The following is a 19,823-nucleotide window of genomic DNA, read 5'->3' as shown; positions in this document are numbered from 1 at the left end:
TGTAAGTCTGGTATTTGGGGAAAGGGGGGATGGGCTGCGGTTGGGGGGGATTTACCGTCCTGTTTTTTGTATTGTTGGACCTGTGTTAAATAGTAATGTGTAAATTGTGAAAACAAAATAAAAAGACCTTGATCAAAAATAAAACAAAGACACAAAGCGCAAATGTGTACTAGAATTATTGAATTATTGTTTTGTTTTTTTTTGCTGTACCAAATTGCTAGATTAATTTCAAGTCTTGACCCCATAAATTCCAGCTGTTAACTCCTTAACAAGTGATTATTCACCAAATGTAACCATCATAGTATTGTACATTTACAAATAAAGAATGCCTGTAACAGCATATACCTCTATACAGAATAGTCTTTTGTACAACCCCAAATGTTGAACAATGCAAGTTTTTTGAATTGCCATCCGCAATTGTAATGTTTTTGATGAATAGCTGATTTACGACAAACATTTGCAAGCAACATTTTCAATATTTGGCCTTAGGGACTGAATTAAGTCATTAAAGGAGGACTTCGGTCGATTTAAACATGCAGCTTCATTGCTCAAGCTACCCTTGACTTGCCAGTACCGAAGACGCGAACAAATTTGGTCCAACCATTACAGAGCTCTGTGAACGGAGACTTAGCATTGAACGTTAACAGCATGGGGTCAGAACTTTGCACTGTGTTTTAAGCATCTTAACATGCTCCACATCTCACACCAAAAGTTATGCAACATCAGCAGACACCTCACAACACAGCACTGTAGCGTGTATGACTCAAAATGAATAAAAAAGTAGTTAAAATAGTGTGTTTGTGCAAGGAGCTACTTACCTGTTTGTTGACATCCGTGTGTTCCGGTAGCTAGACCAAACTAGCATATCCATCGAGTGTGCACTTAACAGGCTTAACAGGCTATTGTAAGGCTCATGGCTCATGACAGGCTGTAACATGGACATGTACATTATGAACATAAACACAAAAATGCTGGATTACGTTTCCGTCTCCGCCAGTGAGGGGGTAAGCGCACGCTCGACGGATTGACTAGTTTGGTCTAGCTACCGGAAGACGCGGATGTCAACAAACAGGTAAGTAGCTCCTTGCACAAACACACTGTTTTAACTACTTTTTTATTCAGTTTGAGTCATACACGCTACAGTGCTGTGTGCTAAGGTGTCTGCTGATGTTGCATAACTTTTGGTGTGAGATGTGGAGCATGTTAAGACGCTTAAAACACAGTGCAAAGTTCTGACCCCATGCTGTTAGCGTTCAATGCTAAGTCTCCGTTCACGGAGCTCTGTAATGGCTGGACCAAATTTGTTCGCGTCTTCGGTACTGGCAAGTCAAGGGTAGCTTGAGCAATGAAGCTGCATGTTTAAATCGACCGAAGTTCTCCTTTAAGTCTAATGCTTATACATATACTGTATTTAACAACATAAATTCACAGTTTTTGTCCTAATATTTTACAATAAATGAATGAACAGTAAATCCTGTTATGTGTGGTCACTTCTGTGCTTCCAGAAAACTGCAAATAGCAACTAAGAAATATGAGTAGCTAGTTTAAATGTCCCATCATAAAGATTAATGCTGGGGGCATACATTAAACCAAAATTTGCAGAAAGGTTAGGGGTAAATTAAAAGTGAAATCTACTCCTAAACAGTAAGTGCTCTATCCACAACAAGCTTCCCTCCCCATTGTTCTGTCATCATGTTGGTATCAATCATGTGTGCAGGTTATTAATACTCTGAGTGTGATGGCTATTAATAAACCTTTTGTTTGCTACCTTGCCAGACCCCACCGCCTCTGGCTGCTGACAGTAAATACGTTTACCAGTCACGCCATCAGTGGCATTTTCAGCCTGATAGCAGCTGAGGGGATAAGAGCTCACTTTGACCAGAACTAAACTGAACCATTCAGAGAAGACACAGTCATGGGGAAAACATTAGCGCCAAGGCTAAACAAAGAGCTTGAACTGATAAAAGTGTGTATTCTCAGCCATAGTTTGGCTCGTATATTTTAAACACTGACTGGTTTATAATGTTGTTTTATTACTGAATATCTCAACATTTGGATGAATATTATTAAAGATATAGCCACAGAAGTTTCCCCATATACTACCAATTTTTCTTTAGCAGTTATCCTTACTTAATGTACAATCTCTCTCCAACAAGTCTTTTATTTGTAAGGATTTTATTGTTACACACAATGTCGATTTCCTCTTGATCACTGAGTCATGGCTAAATCCTCATGACTCATCTCCCCCTGGCTACTCATTTTTCCACCAGCCTAGAATGACATGCAGAGGAGGGGGGCTCGCTGTTATCCATAGAAGTGGGTTTAGGTTCTCCCCCATCACGCTGGGTTCTTTCTCCAGCTTTGAGTGTCTCAGCTTCATTTTAAAGAACAAACTGCCATTTTTATGTGTTTTAATTTACAGGCCCCCTAAATCAACTGCTGTTTTTTTACAGGAATTTTCAGATCTTTTATCTCTCATTATGTCACAATATGACAGAGTTTTGATTTTAGGGGATTTTAATATTCATGTCTGCTGTCCATCTGCCCCCTCGTTTATCTCAAACTTCATTACTCTTATAAACTCTTTCAATCTGTCTCAATCTGTAAAGCAACCCAGCCATGATAAAGGACACACTCTTTACTTGGTCCTGTCCAACGGGATCTGCTTAGAGGATGTGTTTCTGGTTGATTTTATGGCTTCTGATCACAACGCAGTACTTTTCCAGGCCCCTCACCTCTCTCCAGTCCCGACACCAACCTCACAAATCCGCTCTCGTCCTCTTAGCTTGCTCTCTGTTCCAACTTTCTGCAATGCCTTTTCTTCAATGCGTGATGCTATCAGTAACTATCTACAACTCCCTCTCTCAGTAGATGAATTGGTCAGTGACTTCAATAACTCCTGCACTACTATTTTAGACTCTATTGCACCCGTTAGATACAAAAAGAAGACTCTTTCTTCATGTCCATGGTTAAGTGAAGAGCTTAGGGTTTTAAAGAGACAGTGCAGGAAAGCAGAGCGAAATGGAAACAAGACAAGCATCTCATGTCGTCTTATCAGCATGCTGTCAAAGTGGCCAGAAACACTTATTTCGCTAACCTGATTGCTAACCAGGGCCATAATCCAAGAGTACTTTTTAAAACGATTTATTCTGTGACTCGACCTGCACCCAGCCAGGCTGCCTCCAGAGAAATGTGAAGAAATTCTTCTTCATTTAGTAAATAAGATCGTGCAGATCCGGCAGCAGTGTGGCAGTGTTCTTAGAGAAGCCGACACAGTCTCACACCTCCAATTTACCTTATCTAATTTCAGCAAAATTTCCCTGTCCTCATTGGAGCGTATAGTTGCAGCATCAAAATCTTCCACCTGCCTCTCAGATTGCTTGGTTTGATTGCTTGGTCACTTGGTTTTTAAAAACTGTGTTTCAGACGGTTGGTCCTGATGTTTTAGCCATTGTTAACCTCTCTCTGTCCACTGGCACTTTTCCATCCTGTTTTAAACACATCCTGGTCTATCCACTTTTAACCCCACTTTAGATGCCTCAGATTTGAGTAATTTTAGACCGATCTCCAAGTTAACATTTTTATCAAAGGTATTAGAAAAGGTCGTCTCTACTCAGCTGATTGCCTTTTTAGACAACAATGAATTGTTTGAAAAGTTCCAATCAGGCTTTCGCTCCCAGCACAGTACTGAGACTGCTCTTATCAAGGTCACAAATGACTTGCTGCTGGCGGGTGACTCAGGGCTCTGTTCAATTTGAATTTTACTTGATCTCAGCTCAGCCTTTGATACAGTGGACCATGATACCCTAATTAGCCGTCTGGAACACCTTATTGGCATCAGTGGCGTGGCGCTTGAGTGGTTCAAGTCCTATCTTTCAAATAGGTCCTTCTCTGTGTCTCTTGGTGATACCTGTTCCTCTCATCCTCCCCTTTTCTTCGGTGTGCCTCAGGGGTCAATTTTGAGGCCCCTCCTTTTTTCCATTTACATGTTACCCCTGGGGAGAATCATTCAAAGGCACAACATTAATTTTCATTTATATGCAGATGACACCCAGTTATATGTACCGTTGAAACCTGGTTCTTCAGATGTTTCCCATATCCTCGCATGCCTGGCAGATATAAAAACATGGATGTCCAACAATTTTCTCTAACTTAAATGATTCAAAAACAGAGGTTATCCTCTTCCCCCCATCTAGCTCCAGCACCTGCATTCCCAACAGTCTCCCCTCTACCCTTGGTTTCCAGAAAGAAGCTCGCAATCTTGGTGTCTGGTTTGACTCAGAGCTATCTTTTGACTCACAGGTAACCAAGGTAGTGCAATCCTGTTTGGGGCAGCTGAGACAGCTAACAAGAATCCATCCTTTCCTCTCCTCCAGCGACCTGGAGAAGGTTGTCCATGCTTTTATTTCTTCAAGACTAGATTACTGTAATGCTCTGTACTCTGGGATCAGCAAGGGGAACATCCGTAGATTGCAACTGATTCAGAATGCTGCTGCCAGGCTTTTAACAGGTACAAAGAGAAGTGACCATATCTCCCCAACCCTTGCTGCTCTCCACTGGCTGCCTGTGAGTTTTAGAATTGATTTTAAGATTTTACTACTTGTTTTTAAAGCCCTGAACGGTCAGGCTCCTGCCTATATCCGTGACCTGCTTTTACCCTACGAGCCTGAACACTGCCTGAGATCCGCCGGCACAGCTTTACTTATGGTCCCGAGGTCTCGTCTCATTACAAAAGGTGACCGGGCCTTCGCTGTCCGCGCTCCACAGCTTTGGAACTCCCTGCCCGGCGATCTCAGGCAGGCTAGATCAGTAACTTCTTTTAAATCTCTTCTAAAGACTCACTTTTATCGATTGGCCTTCTCTTAATTTTGTTTTTATTCTTCGTTGCATGATTACCTTGTTGAGGATGTGTGATTTTTAATTTCAAATTTTTTATTCCAATTTTATTTCTTGGCGGTTTTACTATGTTTTTATTTTATTTTATTATTTTTTTTATTTTTGGTGTTGTCCCGTTGTAAGGCAATTGTATTTGGTATGTTTTTATTTCTGTTGTTCAGCACCTTGTAACTTGCTTTTGAAAGGTGCTATATAAATAAAGTAATTATTATTATTATAATTATCCTGGGATTAAACTGCCTTACCCAAATGTAATAGCTAACCCTAAGACTTGCAAGCTGTACTATACATAACAGACATCCTCATACATGGAGTATCTCCATTCAAGGACTTAATTAATCCTTTTTCTGTGTTCTGTCTTAGCTGGAAACATTCCAGTTTATTTTTGTCTTATGAAAGGAATCAACATGAGGCCTGTGCATCCATCTTTTTTGGCTTCTTGCTTAGGAACATTTTCTGCAACAGGACAGGGGGGAGCAGATCAGGCAGGCAGCTGTTTGTGTTTTTAGTCAGTGTTTTATGGGGGATTAGAGTTTAGCTCCTACAGCTGACAGCCCCTCTGGCTGCCTGGATGCCACACAGATACCAGGCCCCTCATGGATCTAAACTGGGAGGAGTAGCACAGGGAGGGGTGAGTATGTGCCACATCCACCTTCATTTGACTGATATCACAAATAAAATTAAGAATGCTGAAGCAAAAACAAACGTTGACAGACACTGGCAAAGATGCAATTCAGAACGGTGGACCTTAAATAGTAGCATGTATAATTTCATGGGGATGCTGTGATCAAAACAAATATTGTGTCTAACACTGAGGGTCTTTAGCAGTGGTCGTCAACCTTTTTTAAAGCCAGGACCCCAAACTAGCGCTCATCCAGGTCCCTTCCCTACCCCATCAAATAAAATGCGGGCTAATTGTTTTTACTTGAGTGCTGAGAATTAGTCTGTTTATAATTATGATAAATATTATGATTATAGCTGATGTTATGATTTATATTATTTATTATAGCGTTATCATATATCCTGTTCATGTTTTCCACGACCTGCCTTTCTCTGCCTCTGATTGGTTGGCTTTGTTGGTTGTGCTCTCTATGCTTGATTCAAACTGTTAACTCACGCAGTAGCTCTGGTAACGTCTGTGTTTGGCAGTTTATAAGCCATAGTTTTGCAGGTAAACACACTGATCTCTTCGGCCTCCCTTTCTATCGCTATCGTTGTGGGTCACTCAGCATCCGGAGCTGGTCATCACTGTCTGAGGGAATCAAGCTCGTTGGGTAGAGGGGACAGACAGGCTGCCCTGCCGCTGCTCCACCATACCAGCTGTCGGCCCTACCTAGCAAGCTCAGAGACACTGCAGCTGCTACAGCCACTTCACTGGGGAAACTATCGCTCACAGTCCTCTGCATCAGCTCCGCTGTTGGCTGTTCATTTTAAGGAAGTGCAAGACATAAAGAAACGCATTCCATTAACACCAGACAGCCACTGAACATACAGTTGACATGGCTGCAGTGAACGTAGCAGCGACACTAATAGATCTGTGCTGTCACAGTTTGGCAGTTTGGTTAGGTTTAGCAAAACATCGTGGTTTGGGTTAAAATAAGTGTATGTCAGTTGATGTCCATCAAACCATGAAAACTCCAGCATCATCACTTACAGGTGTAGTTCTGCATGATGGCTCCAACACTCATGTAATTCATATCATGGTTGTGCAGCAACAACACCTGAAAGATTGGGTTCTAGGCTAACATTCTAGGCAGGGCCGTTTTTTTCTATAGGCGGACTATGCGGGTGCATAGGGCCCCCACACCACTAGAGGGCCCCCTCAAGTTGCAAGTCCGGTCTCAATATCTGAGGAGTGACCCGACGGAAAAGGTGTGAAAAGTACCTGTCACCTGGCACCTGGCACCTGGCCCGCTGATTGGTCAGATCTGCTCTCTACAGATTGGTCCGATCTGGTGTCTATTGCGCCCTGTTGCTATGATGACCAGTACAACTAAGCGAGGAGGGGCGAGGCGAGTTGCGCTGAGCCGCCCGTACCGGTCATTTACGGCATGGCGTCAAAACAAAGTATTAATCTGGTTCAGAAAAAAGAAGAAACTAGATGAAGAAAAACACTCACAGGATAAAGGTAAGGTTTGTTTTCATGATGTGGTTGGAGGGGCTAGTTAAATGTCGAATGTATAGCTAGCTTAAAGGAGAACTTCCGCCGTTTTTAACCCATATCCCTGTTGATCAAGGTTATCGAGTGCTGTCATTAGGAAAAATAACGAGACATTTGGCGCAATATTTACCGAGTATCAGAACGGCAGCTAAAGCGAACCTATGGGGGCAGACATAACCGAAAGTGAAACTTAAGGATGTCTGCCCCCATAAGTTCGCTTAAGCTGCCGTCCTGATATCTGGTCAATATTGTGCAAAAAATTCACGTTATTTTTCCTACTGACAGCACTCAGTAACCTTGATCAACAGGGATATGAGTTAAAAACGGCCAAAGTTATCCTTTAAGTGTTTGCTTTAGGAAAGGGCTAATTACAGCAGGTCCAGCACGTTGGCATTACATTTGTGAGGGAGGGTGTGTTGTTAGGCAGAAGTCTGTCATGTCTGCTGGATCCTCGTCCAGTGGAGCTGCTGGTCCATCATAAACCTCCTCTGATGTTAAACATTTGCCACATAACATTACTTTAGGATTATTTTTTATGATTAATGTATCAATTTTTGTGCTCTCAGTTTATAGGTCTCTAATGTGAAAGTGTGCTAAACAACACATATATACATATTAGACCTATTGTGAATTATTATGGACTGTGGTAGTGGATTATTATCATTATTATTATTATTATTATTGTTATTAATTGATTATTGTTATCTCTACTGAGTTAGTTGTGTCTTTCTTTATCACATAGAATATCTATTGTAAAAATATCTTTCAGACAAAATTGCCTACATTTCTATAGTTTAGTTATGTTTTTGATATATTCATTTGTTTTATTTAAAAGAATCATAGTAACAAAAATTGAAGTAAATTTAAAGTAAACTATACTATATAGGACCATTAGTTCAGCCCACATGATATAGGTTAAGATCATATCATCAGTTAGGCACAAGTAGTCCACTTTGTAATACCTGTGAAATATACACAACAATATTCCTTCAGTATCACAAAGTGCTCATCAGTCATTTATCTTGATTTATAACTCTAACAAGTACAATGTGTTGAAAACTGCTTAAAAGTGACACTCTACTGTAAGGTTTAATATAAAAACAGATAATGTTCAGCATTAGTGTAACATAACTCAATTATGTAGTATGAATATTTGCTTAGGATCTATTTTGCTTGCTAACCTGAGGAGTTTTGTCTTTGCAGGAGCAATTCTGAAATATTTTGGAGCCGTGGACCAGGGAGCAGCACGGCCATCTTCAGCGCCACCAGACCAGGATGTTTAAGTTTAAAAATGTTTTACAATTTCAAATAGATATTTATGAGGAACACTGCATCAGTTTCATTTATTGACCTATGGAGGATCCCCATTGTTTACCTTGTATTACCATGTTCTACCATTCTACCATGATCAGTTCAACTTGCTTGGATGGGTCAATTTAAGATGTTTGATTTTAATTTGAGAGAGATTTTCATGACTCTAGGCTGTTTTCTTCTTAAAATGTAATAGATTGTTGCATCACCTAAAAGGGTTAGGAATCTATCCATCATAGTTTGACAAAATAGGGCCCCCAAACAGACAGAAACGGCCCTGATTCTAGGAAAGCAGTTATAGAAACTGAGTTACTGTTACATTAACCTGCTGGTATAGCAAGACATTTAATGCACCATGTGCCCATGTCCATGTGTTTGTTGGTTTTCAGCAGGATTACACAGAAACTACTGAACCGATTTTCACCAAACTCTTTGGTGAAAAACAGGTGTAATAGGTTGCTGGTACAGTTGTGCTCATAAGTTTAAAATAATCTTCATAAAGTAAGTCAACTACTTCTAGGTGCTGTATCATAAGTCACCTTCTATTAGTAAATGGTTATTACTCCATTACCTAATGTTAATAAATGTAAACTTATTATTGTTGTTACTGTAAATAAACTATTGAAACGTGTATGAATTAACACCTTAATAACGTAAACACATCAGTAAATGATAACTCGACACATCAGTTAACAATTAATTGACTGCAAAGTTAATGGTTATTACTCCATGAATAAATGTTAATCAGTATGTCCATTATTGTTGTTTCTTTTAATAAATGTGTAAGTACTGTATGAATAAACACCTAAAACAACATTACAACCATTATTACATTATTACTTGATACCTTAGTTTCACCAATACCAGCAATTTCATTCCAAAAAACACCTCAAAACAATGCAACATGCATCACAACATGCATGAGATCTGTTATATTTTGGGTAGTAATAATTAAAGCAGGAAAGCTTAACAGGATTTGTGATGACAACAGTACCCATGATAACGAACTTGCAAGTCTGTGTTAGAGTGGCAAGGTGACTGACCAGCCACCATAAGTGAGTCACGATAAGCTCATTAAAGCCAGCAGATTTTATAACAAACATATTTCCAAATGTGGAGCCAAGACAAAACTAAACACAGACTTTCTTGTGACTAAAGGAGTGTTTAATGACCAAAGTGACCAACAAAGCTAAACACAGGACACACCTGTCAGGACAGCTTGTTTGGACAGCATTACTGATGCTAAAGTTAGCGTGTGTGTGTGTGTGTGTGTGTGCGCACCGATTATCACACTGGCAACTTATGTAAATACTTCAAAACAACGATCACCATGTAAGCGCACAGGAATTTTTCCAGGTGGGAATGACTGACTTAATATATGCCATTACTCATCACATCAAACTTCAGTTGACTGTGAGCCATCTGCCCTCTGTCAGAGTAAACCTCAGTGTCACAGTTGAACCACACAGTGGCAGTGTTAATTCATGAATACATGAAAGGAACCATTCTCATATTTGGTTCATTCAGTGTTTCAACTAGGGGGGGGGGTAGATATGATAAATAAACTTGTGATCACATTATGTTTGACTGACTCACAGTCAGCGAGTGAATTTAAACATGATGAACACATGCAGCTCCAGGTAACACCACTAAGCATTAGTGAGTATTTTTTGACCCCTAAAGCTTATCAAGGCTTTGTCTGTATCTTGGCTCCAAATCTTCTCAGCATCTTGTCTCCCTTCTTGAGTTTTCTATCATACACTATATTGCCAAAAGTATTCACTCACCTGCCTTGAATCACATATGAATTTAAGTGACATCCCATTCTTAGTCCACAGGGTTTAATATGACGTTGGTCCACCCTTTGCAGCTGTAACAGCTTCAACTCTTCTGGGAAGGCTGTGCACAAGGTTTAGGAGTTCTTATGGGAATTTTTCACCATTCTTCCAGATGCACATTTGTGAGGTCACACACTGATGTTGGACAGGTTGAAGTCAGGACTCTGCGCAGGCCAGTCAAGTTCATCCACACCAAACTCTCTCATCCATGTCTTTATGAACCTTGCTTTGTGCACTGGTGCACAGTCATGTGGGAACAGGAAGGAGCCAACCCTAAAACTGTTCCCACAAAGTTGGGAACATGGAATAGTCCAGCTGAAGCATTCAGAGTTCCTTTCACTGGAACTAAGGGGCCAAGCCCAGCTCCTGACAAACAACCCCACACCATGGGCGGTTGTGGCTCAGTTCGAATCCCGGCTCCCCCTAGTTGCATGTCGAAGTGTCCTTGAGCAAGATACTGAACCCCAAATTGCTCCTGATGAGCAGTTGGCGCCATCAGTGTATGAATGTGTGTGTAAATGGGTGAATGTGGCATGTGTTGTACAGCGCTTTGAGCTGTCGTTATAAAGATATATATATATAAAAATGATATTTACCAAACTTTACACTTGGCACAGTGCAGTCAGACAAGTACTGTTCTCCTGGCCGCCAAACCCAGACTACCATCAGATTGCCAGATGGAGAAGCACGATTCGTCACTCCAGAGAACGCCCTAGAGTCCAGTGGTAGCACCACTGCTCAGCTATGGAAACCCATTCCATGAAGTTCTCTACGCACTGTTCTTGAGCTAATCTGAGGTCTGGAGCGAAGACTCTGCAGAAAGTTGGCGACCTCGTTGCTGTTGTTCCCAGTCACTTCCACTTTGTTATAATACTGACAGTTGACTGTGGATTATTTAGGAGCGAGGAATATTCACGACTGGACTTGTTACACAGGTGGCATCCTACCACAGTACCACGCTGGAATTCACTGAGCTCCTGAGAGCAGAAGCAGTCTTCATGGTAGGTGCTTGATTTTATACACCTGATTTCAATTATTTGGATGTGTGAGTGAATACTTTTGGCAAGATAGTGTATTTTGAAAGGTTGTAATGTGTATTAATTATAAACAGCAAACAAATGCCAGATGTCAGACTTGGTGACATTTTACACTTGGTTAGTAGCAGAAGTTTGTTTCCATCCAACAGCCAACCGAACTTCTCTCTAATTCCTGTAGATGTCAGCCACACACATGTAATGGTGGTAGGCAGTACCACAGTAGTTGGTTGTGCTCTTTGAGATGCTGTTAATATGAGAACCATTTCATTTTATCTTTGTTTAGATCTGTAAAAATGAAGTTAATTACATAATTGTTGTGTGGCAGAAAACGTGTTTACCATCAGACTGAACCATGGCACCTCTGTCTGCAGTGACATCTCACAGCTGCGTAACAAGCCTCTCCCCCTCAAATAAGTGTGTGTTGCAAATCAATACTCAACTCGTGTCTGTGTAGGAAACCTGAGGGAAATACATATTTAAAAGTCAGTGTGTTAAGCTGTTTCAGGAGTCTTCAGTTACTGCTGGTGAACATGTTTCCTGTACTGCTGCTTCATAATAAAAGCTTTGAAATGACTTAACAACAAGTGGATTTTATTGTGAAGAAGTTATAGGTATAACTTGTTTGTAACTGGATTAGATTCAACTTGATATTATATTTTTCATTAAATTATGAATTGTCAGTGTTTAGGTTGGTTTAGTCAAGTCTGCACATGCAGTACCAAGGCAGTTCAGCTTTTCTGCATGCAGTTGGAAAGTAAGAAGGGAGACACTTTACACTTCAAAGCAGGTCAACCTGTATTTCAGGAAGGATGGCAGGCAGGTTCAAAACAGAAACTGACAGACTAACAGGGCAGTTCAGCTCAGACATTACAGAAATACAGTACATCGAGGGAAAGAAGAAGGTTATAATAAGAGATATAAGAAGGTATAGTGGCACCAAATGAGAGGAACCTGCCTGATGTTTAATTACAAACTATTTAATTCAGTTGTGACATGATTAGAAACCGATAAATGTAATGGCAAAAAAGAGTCATTGATTTCTCCAGGGAGGTTTCTTGCTATAAATGATATGAAACTGTTTCATCAGAAAATGAATGGGGAAATCCAGTAAGGAAAATAAAAAGCAAATATACAACAGCAACAAATACACCAGAACACCCAAAGATACATACACTATTTTTTTGTCTCAGGTCCCCATAGCAGGTTAATGCAGCCATGCCTGTCAGTGGGCACAGTACATGATGAATGTGTAGTAATATGGACATGGACTGATTATGGCTTCGATCCAACACATAGACTTAAGATTGGTTTACCATTTTCACAGCATCTAGTTGAGGGGTCCCCAAACTGTGTTGGGATCCACAGATGAAGTCGTTCACTGTGGATTTAAAAATGGACTGAGCTGAATTCCCCATGGTGCGCAAACTCCCCCGAGACCCAGTTTGGAGATGCTAATGGTCAGGGTGACAGCCCCCCTGGGCAGCTCCTGGATCCTCCTCCTGGGCTCAGCAGCTGCAGAGGGCTGCCAGCTGCAGGTCCAGCAGGCCCACAGTTCTTCTTTGTGATGCTAGGTTCTGTTCATACCCCAGCTCAGTTAGCACCAGCATCTGTGACACAAAGCTTGAAAGCTTACTTCACGAGAAAGACGAACAAAAGCAAGTAAGCACCGAGTTGCCACTCCTGCAAAGGAACGGAGCAACCTGTTTCCTCTATCCATCTTCCTTTATTGGGTTCTGCACAGCATGGAGAGCACTGCTCAACATGGAGTTTACAGTGTTCTTGTGCTTGGCTCAGCAGTCAAGGAGCCACCTGCACCTGTTCTTTAAAGACAGGTAACATTGTAGTGGACCTAGATAGCAGACAGTAGCATCGCACCACCAAGCACAGCACTGTTAAACATTGTTTAATGTAAGCACATGTACTTTGATCTGTTCACTGTTTGAGTGTTAATGTCATCTCTGTGTATACGGGTTATTATTAATTGAAGTTATGCTTCACACAGACTCAGGGTCTTTTCATGGAACTAACCATCTCTCTACACCTGGCACCACACTACACATACTCTCATTCCTGCCATCTTGGACCTGATTTGACCGTTTGTCGGCCATGTTGTAGTTCTCTTTGATCAGCCATTTTGTTTGTAATTTCTTTTCGTCCATTTCTTTCGTCCACTCTTTTATTTAAACCCATGTTTGGGTTTAAATAAAAGACCTTTGAACCTACATGCTGAGTGAATGTTGCCAGCCTTCGACCATCACTAGCATAACAGCTAGTGATGGTCAAAGGCTGGCAACATGATTTTGGTTGTAGATTAAGTTACATTATTCATCTGTGTGCCAAACTGACAGTTTAATACCTTTTTATGACAGCAAATATTGAAGTGGCTGCCATTTCCCTTCTTCATGAGAGGTGCTCCCGGGGTGATCTCATGTAAATTAAATCTTATTATTCATTATAATTAATACATTTCCCTGATAATCACTTGTTATATTGATAGCCAAATAAACCCCAAATCCTTTTTAATGTTGCGTAAAACCCCGACAACATGAGCTTAATTGTGTTGAAAAGCAAACTGTATTTTATTGTGAAGGTTTGACATGCTCACATAACGAAAAATACATTTATAGAGTTCATAAAAAGAGAATAAAACAGCTTTTTAAAAGCACCACTGTTTTGGTACAGATTCAATGTAAGTGATTAATAATCAATGAGCTTGAGAGGTGCTGGTAGGTGGCTTTTTATGACCTTTTGAAAGAGCCTGGCTTGCAGTCTTTATGATAAGCTTAGTTAGCATCTTCTCATCTGACTCTTAGCAAGAGAGCATGCTGTATGGGTTACAATGTAGTTTGTATTATTGACCACATGGTTAATCTTACAGATTGCCTCAGTCAAACTCAGTTCAAGGAACTAAATACAACTGGGTGATATGTGAGAGAGAAGAGAAAGCACAGAAGATATGGGCTGTGTGTGTGTGTGTGTGTGTGTGTGTGTGTGTCCAAGCATGTGTGTATTACCATGTATTGATTGACAGACACAGACTGCTGCAGCAGCTGAGTCTCAGCCCAGATACAGCACAAAGGTTACAGCTATTAATACACATGAACGCAAACCTGCACACACACATACACAACAAAACGTTGCACTTAATCTCACGTCATTGTTGACACTTAATTTGGGACTTCTCTGTGACACCGGTTCAGTTGACGCTGCACAACTTACTTTGTTGGTAATAAAGGTTAAATCAGTCAGAAACCGTATGATTCATGTGAACACCAAGAGTTCAGTGTCACTGGTTCAACCTTTCTGTACCCTTCAGTCATCTCAGTAGGAGCAATGTGACACCTTCAAGGCCCAGCAGGCATTTGACAGGACGAGAACATACACTGTATTTTTATGGGTCCGTGTGTGTGTGTGTGTGTGTGTGTGTTGGAGAGGGTGTCACTGACAGAGAAGAGCAGAAAGGCTACAGTTACAGTGGCGATGGTTTGATCAATGAAGATATTCTGAAGCTACAACTCTTTGACATCTCTCGGCATGACACAGCAGTTGCCATCGCTGGGCGGAATACAGTGTCAGCGATTGCATTTCTGCAGAAGTGATCAAGAGACAGCCAGCTGACAATCACTGCACAGAGGAGGGAAACGGGAAGAAGACATATTGGAAACCTGCTCTACAAGGTCAGAAAGTGCTAAAGCTCAACTTGCACTGCTGCAACTGCAAGAAAAACAAGCTAATCAACAGTTATGCGGTCTGGTCGCATTGTTTGAGCCTTCAGTGTGAAAGAAACACTGTGGCTGCTGGCACATACAAGAAGCTCCTGAAGACTGAAGATTCTGGGCGTTGGATTGAGTGTGCACATCTTTGTGGCCTGCTGTCATTTCATTCATGTCACAGAGTACACTCTACAGTGTGAATGGATGCCCCACGCTAGCAGCTAACATCAGTGGACTTTTCTGACTACGCAACCAGCATCTTTATATTTCTGGATCTGGATTAAACTTCCATCAGTGCGCCAAAGGATCTGAACAACCTTTGATAAATATTATTTTGGTTTGTACGGACTGTGTTTTTTCTAAGGTGATTCACAGCGTTGAGCGAGGGTGTTAAGTGCATTCTAGACAGGATTACAGCCATGTCACATTGAACAGCTCATTAGTCTGAGGTGCATGATCTACACAAACATACTGCTGCATTCAGAGCCAGCAGTACTCCACTTTTGTAGAGATATATTAAGGTAAGATCCAGGCAGGAGGTTTGGTTGCAGGGCCAGATGTTCCTCAACACGTTGTTGGTGGTCCTGACGAACCTGGCTGCCCGGTTCCTGGGTAACACGGTGTTCCGGCAGCACTTCCACCTGTGGCTGTCAGCAGTGCTGATGTTTGGCCCTGCACTGAGCTTCTGGGTCTCCCAGCACAGCGTCTTTGCCAAGAGAACCCACTTCCTCTACAGGTGAGTTCCTTCCTGTTTACTTTCCACTCATTTGATAACTTTGACCAAGTAGTATCATTGTACCAATGTGCAATTATGCACTCCATCTAACACTGCAGGCCTCCAATGCAAGCCTGCACCCTGAATGTGTTACTGTTCAAATGACACCTAGCAAATGAAAAGAACTTCTGGAAATTGGAAGACGTGTCTGTGTTTTGATAGAATAAGTTTAAGGGGTCTTCATATGAGATGTTGAACATGAATATAGCAGCAAACTATTCGCTGTGTAAAGAAGTGGAGTGCTGTAATTCAAGCTCTTTGTTCTCTGTGTCGGTAGCAAGTCCGGCCGCTTGATGTTGTTGAATGCATGCGATTCCATCCGAGTGAAACTGCTGACGCTTCCTGTGTTTATAATGCCGAGGTCCAACTTCACTCCACAGTTTTCAAAGACCCGGCAAAAGCCTCAGGTCAACGGCAAATCAGTGCTGGCTCCCTGGAACGACGTTTGCCATGTTTGAATGTTTCACACAATGTTTTAGTTAGCTAACAATAAAATCAAGCTAATAATTATGTTACATGGATTTAGGGCCCTTAGCGGGTTAAGGAAGTATCTACTTGCGAAGCTAAATACATGACTTACTGTGTAGAGCAATGTGTGTGTTCTACTGCAGATGTGCCTTACCCTGTAGCTGTGTCCCAGGGCCATACTGATCTGCATATGTTGTTTTGGCAGAAACCAGAAATGAATCTTCTTTGACTTCTATATACTGACATTCAGTGTTGGGAAGATTACTTTGGAAATGTAGTTGGTTACAATTACAAGTTACCCTGTTGAAAATGTAATAGTAGTGTAACTATTTCAATTACTTCCTCAAAGTAATGTAACTAATTACATTTGATTACATTTTGATTACTTTTCTTAATTTTGAATGAAATCTCTCAACTGCTAACCATTTTCACATTTTAAGACCTATAGTGTGATAAACCTTTCAGTTCAAAGGTTTAACCATATATTATGAGTCTGACCTTAGGCCTGACCTGCGAAGGAGGCTCACTTCCTCACTAAATGGAGCGACAACGGGCTGATTTCAGCCAAGAGGAGCAGATTGTTTTAATGGAGAGAGTATGAGCGATATAAAAAGCCTGATCACAGCCTGAAGCAACAGTGTTGCTGCAAATATGACAAGAGGAGGCTGATTTTAATTTCTGACAGCTCTACATTGAGCTGCTTTTAAATATGAAGCTTTATAGCAACAACAACTGTTGTTTTAAACTGTTTTATATTGTTTTCATATATTTCACTGATCGCAATTATAAAATGCCAGTGTGTGCTTTATTGAAAGCGAGGCTGGTGTGCGTATGAAAATAGGTTACAGTGGGTTTTTTAGGTGCTGTAGCTACAAGCAAATCTCATGTTGTCTCTGTACAAAGACCTTTTTAAATGTGAGAAAACAGAGAAGACTACTCAAGATTTGCGTTTGGGCAACACATAACAGGCGAAACAAATAATTTATTCATGGCCACATTAAGTTAAATTATCTGTCCTGCTGCGAGCGCACAACTTCTTTCAGTGGTGACTGATGTATATAAAAGTAAATAGGCTATAGCCTAATAAATGACCTCCTGACGTGAGTCGGATCATCAGCTGAGCAGCGTATCCCCTCAGCTGAACATCTGTAGGCGGAGACGCTCAGAGAGAAAGTAAACAGCAGCGGATCAGCGCGATCTCTCCCTCCGTACAAATGCTCCGTTCTGATCCAGCTCCACTGGACTTTCAAAGTAAAGGTGACGCCAGCTGAGTTAAATCGTGAAACAGCGGCGCTTTTATAGCCGATTTTAAGCTGAAAGTCTGAACAGAACCTGGTCGGGACCAGGTTATGAGCTAACCATAAGTTACCATGTTGATCTAGCCGGGTTAAAAGAGAGCCACCTTTGTAATACAGGGATACGATTTTTCATATGTAACTTAAGTTGTAATCATTGAAATTTCCAAAAGCAACTGTAATTTAATTACATATTTTCTCCCAGTAATGTAACGGATTACAATTACGTAAATTTTGTAATTAAATTACGTAACGTCGTAACATGTAATTCGTTACTCCCCAACACTGCTGACATTCATTTGTCAGTTAATGTGGAATTGATGTCCCGTTGTTTAATTAACACGTCTAGTTTTCACCATGACAACACTGAACTGATGTAATTTCCTTCCATCACTTCCTCGACTTTACCGGTCTCCTCTCCTCCTTCCAGGATGTTCTTGCGCTCTGGTTGGGGCTGGACCTGCATCTTTGCTGGCTCCTTTGTCTTCCTCCTCTCCTTCTCCATCCGTCGATCCCTGTCTCTCTCCGTCCGTCACCTCTCCCGGCTCGGGGTGGCTGGCGGGCTGTGGTTTGGTTTCTGCAAACTCCTGTACCTTCTGGAGAACACCACAGGAAGCTGCTACGAGCCTTTACTCGGCGGCCCCGATGTCGCTAATGGGCAGCCTATGTTGGTGCTGCGAGAAGGAGAGAGTAAGTCTGTGTGCCTCAAAGCTGGGATGGTGTGGAGGGGGTATGAAGTCTCAGAAGATGTCTTCCTCCTCTGTCTCTGCTGCTTGCTGTTGGCTGAGGAAACAGCAGTGTTTGGCCCTTATCTGAGCCTGGGCGGGATATCAGATGCCCCTCTGAGGATCCTGTTCCTGTTCTGTGTCCTGCTGCTTGGACTCTGGATCTTTCTGCTGCTCTGTCTCCTAGCTTACTTCCCTCAGTTCCCCACGCAGCTGCTGGGGGGCGCTCTGGGGTGTCTGAGCTGGAGGGGACTGTACCAGGGCTGGTACCGCCAGGGGCCCAGCTGGTGCTGCCCCGGGAGGCCTGGACAGGGACTGCTCAACACTAAGAACAGCAGTGCTGAAGCAGAGGATACAAAACTCAACCACGATCACTGCAATTAACTGAGGAAAACAACAACAACAAAACAGACACAAAGATGAATAAAATCAGTAGCTGGTGGGTGTTTGGCTTAAGATTCGGTTCTGTCCATTTGTTTGTCCTAACAGCAAGAAATCTTGTGCATGCCTTTTTTTTCTAATGTGTTCCAATAAAGCAAGTATATGCTGTAGTTTTCTGTGACATCATAGCAGTGTCACAGTGGCTGACTGGGAATTTTCCACAAGCCAGGACAGGGCCAGTGATTGCTAATAAGATTCAGGCTGGAAATGTTTCAGAGACTTTACTGAACCTAAAGCGCCAATTGTGTTTACAGTACAGAGAAAAACAAGCAACTGACATGATTTGATTGGTATGTGACTTATTAACAGAGGAAATATAACGACATTGGTCGATGATTTGGTTACACAATTTCTCTGTTCAGATGTATCTTTGAAGTTTGCAGTTTGGAACACAAGTGACAATCTCAGTTAACTTCCATTGTATCCTGTTTTTTTATAGCAGGTCTCATCAATTTCCATCCATTGTTGCATTAAAAATAAATTCCGTAGATTGCACTATTCCTCTGGTTAAGGTTCTCAATGTGTTTCTTGTGCCAGCTTATACACTGTGCGAGTATACAGAGGTCAACAACATTGTACAGCCATGCAAACAGCTGTGAGGCTACAGAAGGTTGCATATATTTAAGTTTACCATCTTAATTTAGGTTCTTAGCATACTTACACATTAGCACTAGCCACAAAAAGTACAGCTGTGGATAGTGATAATGTTGCTCATTTGCTTTTTATTAATACTTAGGAATTTCATTAGACTTGCAGGTATTTGCTCTTAATCCTCTCAGCTGTACTTTATTGCTAATTATCATTCATGTTAACTATGCTAATTAGAACCCGAAGATGGTGAGCATGGTAAATATACTTGCACCTGCTAAAAATCAGTAGATTAGACTGCCTATGTTAGACATTTTCTTAGTCTCTTAAGATGGCAACAGTTGATAGAAAAACAATTGGGTGAAAAAAAGACAGGGAATGTAACACAGGCCAGTGAACCGGGGTGTTGCAGTTCATGATTAGCATCCCAACCAATTTGACATTGTAAGGTGACACATCTAGAAGCATGCAAATTGGGAGTTTCTAACATTACAGTGCAAACAATGGGGGAAAGATTTGTGTCTTACTCATGCTGTATTCATAACAAATTTACATATGTCTTAATATTAATGAGC

At 41.4% G+C, this 19,823-nt stretch overlaps 1 protein-coding gene across 1 annotated transcript; it reads left to right on the top strand.

Annotated features, from left to right (window-relative positions):
• The first annotated feature begins 14,580 nt into the window (after positions 1-14,580).
• fitm1l (fat storage inducing transmembrane protein 1, like) lies at positions 14,581-19,155 on the top strand. The gene is made up of 2 exons (XM_030402996.1): positions 14,581-15,692; positions 17,925-19,155. Exons 1-2 carry the CDS (start codon positions 15,514-15,516, stop codon positions 18,601-18,603), a joined length of 858 nt encoding a protein of 285 aa, XP_030258856.1. The 5' UTR covers positions 14,581-15,513; the 3' UTR covers positions 18,604-19,155.
• The last annotated feature ends 668 nt before the right edge of the window (positions 19,156-19,823 follow it).

Source organism: Sparus aurata, chromosome 21 (assembly GCF_900880675.1).
Source record: "Sparus aurata chromosome 21, fSpaAur1.1, whole genome shotgun sequence".
In the NCBI taxonomy this organism is placed as follows: domain Eukaryota; kingdom Metazoa; phylum Chordata; class Actinopteri; order Spariformes; family Sparidae; genus Sparus; species Sparus aurata.
Note: the sequence above shows the minus strand (reverse complement) of the source record. Positions and strands in the feature narration are given on the sequence as shown.

What these genes read in the sequence shown, in the direction of transcription:
- fitm1l (XM_030402996.1), top strand. Translation starts at nt 15,514, where the DNA reads ATGTTCCTCAACACGTTGTTGGTGGTCCTGACGAACCTGGCTGCCCGG. An exon ending in AGAACCCACTTCCTCTACAG is followed by an intron (nt 15,693 to 17,924) that starts GTGAGTTCCTTC and finishes TCCTCCTTCCAG; the next exon opens with GATGTTCTTGCGCTCTGGTT.